Source organism: Thecamonas trahens (assembly GCF_000142905.1).
Source record: "Thecamonas trahens ATCC 50062 unplaced genomic scaffold supercont1.20, whole genome shotgun sequence".
NCBI lineage: Eukaryota > Apusomonadida > Apusomonadidae > Thecamonas > Thecamonas trahens.
The window spans coordinates 223,755-231,073 of record NW_013657660.1 but is presented as its reverse complement, the minus strand read 5'-3'; the positions used below and the strand labels follow the sequence as shown (position 1 = coordinate 231,073).

At 66.1% G+C, this 7,319-nt stretch overlaps 3 protein-coding genes across 3 annotated transcripts; 1 reads left to right on the top strand and 2 right to left on the bottom strand.

Moving 5' to 3' along the window:
- Nucleotides 1-282: 282 nt before the first annotated feature.
- On the top strand, nt 283-3,311 carry AMSG_04647 (uncharacterized protein; the record flags this gene model as incomplete). The annotated part of the gene is made up of 1 exon (XM_013902867.1): nt 283-3,311. One exon carries the CDS (start codon nt 283-285, stop codon nt 3,292-3,294), a length of 3,012 nt encoding a protein of 1,003 aa, XP_013758321.1. The 3' UTR covers nt 3,295-3,311.
- Nucleotides 3,312-3,320: 9 nt separating this feature from the next.
- On the bottom strand, nt 3,321-6,061 carry AMSG_04646 (ATP-dependent RNA helicase DRS1; the record flags this gene model as incomplete). The annotated part of the gene is made up of 2 exons (XM_013902866.1): nt 3,321-5,598; nt 5,831-6,061. 2 exons carry the CDS (start codon nt 6,059-6,061, stop codon nt 3,337-3,339), a joined length of 2,493 nt encoding a protein of 830 aa, XP_013758320.1. The 3' UTR covers nt 3,321-3,336.
- Nucleotides 6,062-6,100: 39 nt separating this feature from the next.
- On the bottom strand, nt 6,101-6,929 carry AMSG_04645 (thiol peroxidase). The gene has a single exon (XM_013902865.1). It carries the CDS (start codon nt 6,877-6,879, stop codon nt 6,379-6,381), a length of 501 nt encoding a protein of 166 aa, XP_013758319.1. The 5' UTR covers nt 6,880-6,929; the 3' UTR covers nt 6,101-6,378.
- Nucleotides 6,930-7,319: the final 390 nt, after the last annotated feature.

Sequence of the window (7,319 nt, the reverse complement as noted above, 5' to 3'; positions counted from 1 at the left end):
TCCCCCCCCCCCCCTCCCGGGCGAGGCAGAGGGCCAGGCAAGCCACCGAGGGTGACGCACCGAGGTTGGCGTGGACCACCCCACCCCGCCACCCGTCCACCCCCCTCCACCCCCACCCTCCACCCCATACCAACTCACCTCCTGCCAGCCCATTCCCTCACCATGGCAACCCCCATCCCCACCCCGCGAACCACCCGCTGTGCCCTCTCCCACACCCACAGCGCCCATGCCAGCCCACTCGCACTCATCCTGGTCGTCGTCCTCGTCGTCGTCGCTGTGTCGATGGGTGAGGCAGCGGCGGTTACGCTACCGTCGGGTGAAGATCTGGTCATCGACACGCCGCTACGCCCGGCTGTCCTCGCTGCACACATCCCGTTCTCGCTCTCGGTGGCATCTGGCGCGGCTATCAATGTGACGGTCGCTCGCCAGGGCTGCGCACTCGCACACTCGCCGGCGGCATCGGAGATGGTCGCCACAAACGTGTCGGTTGTCTGTCGCGATGATGCACCGCTCGGTGCGGTTGTGGTGGACGGCGCGCCGCTGGCGCTCCCAATCTCGCCGCTGCCATCGGCGTGCTTTGTGTGGTCACCGGTGGGCAGCGCGCGCGCCGCACTCTCGTCGGTCCTCGGCACCACAGATGCCAGCGGCGCGGTGGAGCTCACGGTCAACATCTCGCTGGCACAGCTGCCGCGATCGGCGGTGTTTGACGCCGGAACTGCGGCGGTTGCCGAGGCGCTGTCGCCTGCGGCCGTCGTGGGAGTGGGCGAGACCCCGCGCCTGGCTCTGCTCGAGTCGCGGCGGACCAACCGAGTTGTTCTTGCGCTGGCCAACGGTGGCGAGGCCGAGTTTGATGCGAGCGCGCAGGTGTGGCGGGCGGCAGTGAGCGCGAGTTGGGAGCCTGGCGCGGCTCCGCGGGGGCTCAACGAGCCCACTCGTGTCGTCCTCGGCCTTTACTCCCTCGGGGTGAGGCTCATGGGCTGCTCGGTGGCGGACGCGGTGCTCGAGTTGTCGGTCGGTCAGCTCTCGCCGGCGGCGCTGGTGGCCGCGGGCGCAGCGACTGACATCACCGGCGCGGCATTGACGTGGCCGACGCGGACCGACGGTACCTTTCGCACCATGCCACATCCGTCGGACCCGCGGCACCTGCTCCTTCTTCCGACGTCTGTGAGTGGCTCGAGTGTTGACAGCGTACTCTACAGCCACGACGGGCTCGAGACCACGGCGCTTCTTCAGCTCGGCTGCACCGGATGCGCAGCGCTTCGCGACCTTGTGTGGACCAGCGGCGAGGCACTGGCAGTCGCGCTGACCGACACGGGCGGAGCGGTGCTCCTTGACGCGCGGCGCGGCAGCGAGATGATGCGCTGGCAGGCGTCATCGGGCCTCCCTGCCGGTGTCACTGACGCGCTGGCGGCGCCGGCCTCATACGATTCGGCTATGGGACCGCTGGTGGTCGCATACAGCCACAGCGGAGTGGCCAATCCGGTCGACGCCGCGGTGTACCTCTCTGTTGACTCGGGGCGGACGTTTGTCCACATCGGACTCAACATTTCTGCCGCACAGCTCGCGCCCGACCTCACCTCGGTCCGCATCGTCGACCTGATCGTGGCGCCCAACTGCGCCACATTGCTGGCGATGGTGGCCATCACGACGCCATCAAGCTCGCCAGCATCGTTTACAGTGATCTCACTCAGAATGCAGACGGTGCTCACCTTTGAGCCGGCGTGGAGCCGAGAGTCCGTGCTCCCGGTCCTCGCCGAACCGGTCCGGATGTACGCCCCGGGCGACGGCTACGGGGTGGCGACGGTCTCGCCGGGAGGACTGTACGTGTTGCTCGGGTGTGGCTCGAGCTTTGTTCCGCTCTCTGGCTCGGGCTCGAGCCAGGTGGGCGCAGCAGCGTCGGGCGCGTACGTGGCGGTCATGTCTTCGGGCGCGCTGCTGATGGGGCTCTCGTCGTCGACGCAGACGGCAGCGCTCGGCGCGTGGCCACTGGCTGTGCCTGCAGGCGGAGCACTCACCCGGGGCATCTACGTCAACTCGTGGCGGTCGCCGCTGGTGGAGACAAGTTTTGGCGCACTCGGCGCGCCGCGGATGACGGTGTTCGACGTTGCCAGTGCGGCGCCATATGTGGGCAAGAAGGTGCTGGCGGTGGAAGCGATGGCCAGGACGTATGCGACGAGTTCGCCGCCGGAGCCACTGCCACCTGCCACCTGCTCGGTGCCTGCGCTCTCGCAGAACGACGTTGCCGGCATCGAGTATGTCGACGCCGGGCGGTCGCTGGTGGTCAAGTCTGTGGGCGAGCCTTCATTCTCGGTCCTCCGCGCCGACCTCTTGCAGGTCCGGCAGCAGGCCGCGGCGACATTCAAGGTGACCGAGGCCCCTAGCGCGGCGGCCGAGGGCAAGGGTGTGGTGGGACGAGCGGACCAGGGCACTGTGGTGGTGACAGCGTCGGACGCGACGCCGACGGCATGTTCCGCGTCGCAGATGTCCTCGATTGTGAGGGTGGGTTGTCCGCCAAACCGGCACATCCGGATTCGCGGCCTTCCGACGTCGTGTTCGGCCTCGATGACGTATCGGGTCGACTCCAAGTCGACTGTCGACGGGCGGAGCCTGGTCCTTGCGTACGACTTTGAGAAGCTCGGGTGTCCGTTCGAGTTGTACTACGGGACCGATGCGTTCCGACCGGTACTCGAGCTGTACGACGGCGACGAGTTTGTGGAGAGCGTGCCTGGCGAGTTTATCATCCGCGAGGTCAACGGGCGTAAGGACTGGGGCTACGCGGCCAAGGTGTCTGACGCCGGATGCAACGCACCGCCGCGGACGTGGAGCCAGGCGCGGGCGCAGTTTCCAGAGCGGGCGCCGAGCGAGGCCTGGCTGCCTCAGGACCATGTCAAGTGTTTTGATCCTGCGCGGGCGGGCGGGCCGGGCTCAGTCTCGTCGTCGGAGCCATACCAGATTTTCGACAGCTCGTTCAACGGCATCCGGTTCACCGGCGAGCTCGGTGGCATGTTTGTCTTTGAGGTCCGTGTTGTCGAGCCGGCGTACTCGTACTGCAATCTGACAGCGCAGTTTGGGGCCGACGTGTTTGGCGAGCCGCTCCCGTCGTGGGCGCCGCTCACGATTGTGTTCTCGATTGTGGGCCTCTCGCTCGTCATTCTCATTGCCTCGTACTTTTTCTACTCGGCCCATCTCAAGCGGACGGTGGGCGCCAAGGTTGGGACGCACCAGGCCGGGCCGGCGTCGCCGTCGGGCCCTCGCGGGCGCATCCATCCGATGCCAGCCAAAAAGACACAGTAAGACGAGGACAGAGCCGAGCAGGGAGTTGTGACTCGTGAGCGTTTACCGGCCCTTGTTGCGGGAGTTCTTGGCCCACGACTTGGGCTTCGAGTTGGGCTTGAACTTGGACTTGGGCGGCTGATCCGGGGCGCGCATGGACTTTGCCTTGTCGACGTTGGTGAGGGCCTCGGTGGTGGTCATGGCGGGCTTGTCGGAGGCGGCGGCCGAGGCGGCAGCGGCCTTCTTGGCCTTCTTCCGCTTCGCCTTTTCGTCGGCCTTCTTGCGGGCGGCCTTCTTTGCGGCGCGGCGGGCGCGCGGGTCGATGAGCTCGCGGTCGGAGGCTGTGGCCTGACCGACCTGGTCGCGCTTGATGGCGTTGCGGACGCGGCGCTTGGAAGCCTTCATGGCGACCTGGACGGTGCCGGCCTTGCCGTCGCGCTCCATCTCCTCGCGGGCCTGGGCGGAGCGGCGCTGGCGGCGCGACATGCCTGCATACTTGTGGAGCTTGCGGCGCTTGAGGGCGCGGGAGGAGAGCTCGACGGCCTCGCCATCCTCAGCTGCGCGCTCCATCTTCTTGCGCTTGCGGCGCGAGACGACGGCCTGGGTATCCTTGTCATCCTCGCCCTTGACCTCTGCGAGGTAGTTAGCGAGCGAGGCAGTGGCAGCCTCGGCCTTGTCGGCCTTGGACTGGAACCAGGTCTTTGCGGGGCGCGAGGCGATCTCGTCGGCGTGCTCGATCATGTTGGTGGCCTTCTTGAGCTCCATGTTTGCCTTGCGCAGCGACTTTTCGTACGACTCTTCGTCGAGGATGGCCTTGATGGTGTCGCCGAGGGCGTCGATCTTTGAGCGCCAGTAAATGACGACCTCGGGTGGGATGTGGCGCTTGGCCGACTTGCGCTTGGAGAGCTTCATGACCTTGCGGAGGACGTCGCGGCGGGCGTCTGCGGTGAGGGTAACGGCGCAACCGTTCTTGCCAGCACGTGCAGTACGGCCGACGCGGTGGACGTAAGTGCGGACGGAGGAGGGCATGGTCATGTTGATGACTGACTCGACGCCGGTGATGTCGAGGCCGCGCGAGGCGACGTCGGTGGCAATGAGGTACTTGACCTCCGAGTTGCGGAAGGCCTCGAGGGCAGCGACACGCTGGGCCTGCGAGAGGTTGCCGTGGAGCTCGGCGGCGGGCATGCCGAGGAGGCCAAAGATGATGCGGAGCCGGTGGGCTCCACGCTTGGAGCGGATGAAGATGACGGTCTTCTCGGTAAAGTTGCGCTTGGCGAGGGCAACGACAATGGCCTCGCGGTCACCTTCGCGCTGCGGGCGGATGCGGATAAACTCCTGGCGGAGGTTGTCGGCCATGTTAAAGGCGGCGTCGGCCGAGATGCGGACGGGCTTGTTGAGGGCGACCTTGATGAGGCGGGTGACGTCTTCGGTCATGGTGGCCGAAAACAGGAGCGTCTGACGCGCCTTGGGCGAGGCACGGACAATGTAGTCCAGCTCGTCCTCGAAACCCTCGTCAAGGAGGCGATCGGCCTCGTCCATGATGAGGATCTCGATGTCCTCCAGCGAGAACGAGGCCGTGTTCTCGATGTGGTCGATGAGCCGACCAGGTGTGGCGACGACAATGTCGGGCGAGGCGCGGAGCTTGGTCTGCTGCTCAGACATGGAGAAGCCACCAACGACAAGCGCCAGCTCGATGTCCATGTACAGCGACAAGTCCTCGATGACCGAGTAACACTGGATGGCGAGCTCACGGGTGGGAACCAGGATGAGGACCCGCGTGACGGCCATGTGCCGCGGGCGGAACAGCAGTCGCTCCAGCACCGGAAGCACAAACGCAGCGGTCTTGCCTGAGCCTGTCACTGCAGACGCGCACACGTCGCGCCCGGCCAGCGCCACAGGAACGACGCGCGACTGGATGGGGAACGGACGCACAAAGCCCTTGTCGTTGAGCGCCCGCAGAATCGGCCGCGAGAGGTTGAGCATGGCGAACTCGGTGGCCAACTCCATGGTCTGCGTCGCATCCCGCTCAAAGTACGCATCGGCTTCGGCCTTGTTCGACGCCCCGCGCATCTCCTCCTGAAGATCATCCTCCACGTTGACCACCTGTGACTGGACCTCTTCTGCCACCGGCGGTCCACGCGACTTGGCCCCGGACCGGGCCTGCGCCTTGGAGTCCGAGTCCGAGCCGGAGCCGGAGCTCGATGACGACGACGACGAGCTCGATGACGACGACGACGAGCTCGATGACGACGCGGTGAGGATGTCACCCTCTTCCTTGAGCATGTCGCGGTGCTTTTCGATCCGCTGGTCCATGACCTTGAGCATCTGTGTGGGATGGAAAGGGTGGGTTGGGGTGGGGGTGGCGGGTGGGGGGGGGGGTGAGTCTCTGGTCCATCCATCCATCTCCCATCCCGGGCGGGCGGTGAGGGGAGGGGGAGAGGGGAAGGGGGGGGGGAGAGGGGGTTCGCGGGGGGGTGTGGGGGGGTGGGGGGGGGAGAGGGGTTAATGGGGAGCAGGGTCAGGCGGAAGGCGCGAGGAAGGGCGTGAGGAGGCGTACGTTTGCGGCCCGCGAGTTGTCCTCGACTAGGCGGGTGGCCAGGTTCGGACCCCGGGGACGGGCAGTGCCAAGCTCGGCGGCACCGGCAAGGGCATCCATGGAAAAGTCGTCGGCAAAGTGCAGGTCGTCGGGCTCGGAGGCCGAGGCAGAGCCCGAGTCTGAGTGGGAGGCAGACTTGGGCACTGTGCTGCCGGATGTGACCGTCATGACGAACCCGAACTCGTCGTCCATGATGGGCGGAGGGAGAGAGGGGTGGGAGGAGGCAGGGAGCCGATGCGAAACAGTTTAGCTGACGATAATGCACCGCCTGCGCTCAGGAGCGATCGTCACACAAGGCTGCGCCTACCAGTGGGCAGGTAGTGTGGCAGTCAGCGGGGTGGGTGACAAATGGTGAGAGCATTGGAGGAGGGGAGGGAGGCGCGTGGGCGGTCAAACATCTCTATCTCTTGTGAAGATCATGTCGAAGGCTGTGCTTCAGGGTGGAGAGCAGGTTGCGGGTGAGCCGAGCCCCCCCGTCACACCCACCACCATCAGCACGATCAACAGACCTAGAGGGCATCAACGGCGGCGAGGGCTGCGGCGTAGTCAGGCTCATCGCCGACCTCGGGGACAAGCTCGGTGTGGACGACGTTGCCATCGGCATCGACGACGACGATGGCGCGAGCGAGGAGGCCCTCGAGCGGGCCGGCGGCAAAGTCGAGGCCGTACGCGTGGCCAAAGTCGGAACGGAAGGCCGAGCCGCAGACAACGTTGTCGAGGCCCTCGGCGCCGCAGAAGCGGGCCATGGCAAACGGCAGATCCTTGGAGACGCAGAGCACGGTGACGCCCTCGCGCGACGAAGCCTCCTGGTTGAAGCGGCGCACCGAGGCCGCGCACGTCGGCGTGTCCACCGAGGGGAAGACCGAGATGACGGTCTTGCCGGCAGGCGGGGTGACCGGCGCCAGGTTGGTGCCCACCAGCGTGTACTCGGGCGCCTTGTCGCCGACAGCGGGGAGGCTCCCGGTGAGCGGCACCGGGTTGCCCTTCATCGTCACGGTAGTCTGGGACATGATTGCGTGTGTGTACGTGTGCGTGTACGTGTGGGGTCTGTAGTGGGGTGTCGCCACCTGGCGGGCAGCGGTTCTTCTGTTGCTTCGCACTCTTTTGTGGCCAGCCTGCGGGGGATGGCGACAGCCAATGTCTCCAGACCACGTGACATGGGCATGCACTCATGGAAGTTGACGGAATCTCGTGCATGAGGTTATTATCTGCCTCTGCCTCCCCATCCCTTGTGCAACCCGTGGCCATCCTTGCCTCCGCCAGTCCGAAACCGCATTGTTCTCTGGCAACCAGCCGACGACCCAGCGACCGATGGGGCGGGGGCGGGGCGAATGGCGCATGCGTGGCCTAGCTGCCGAGACCACCTTGATCGGGACATTCGATCGCTTGTAAAAAGCCCTTATGTGATTCGCACCTTCTTATTCCTCCCCCCCCCCATCCCCCCTTCCCG

What these genes read in the sequence shown, in the direction of transcription:
- AMSG_04645 (XM_013902865.1), bottom strand. Translation starts at nt 6,879, where the DNA reads ATGTCCCAGACTACCGTGACGATGAAGGGCAACCCGGTGCCGCTCACC.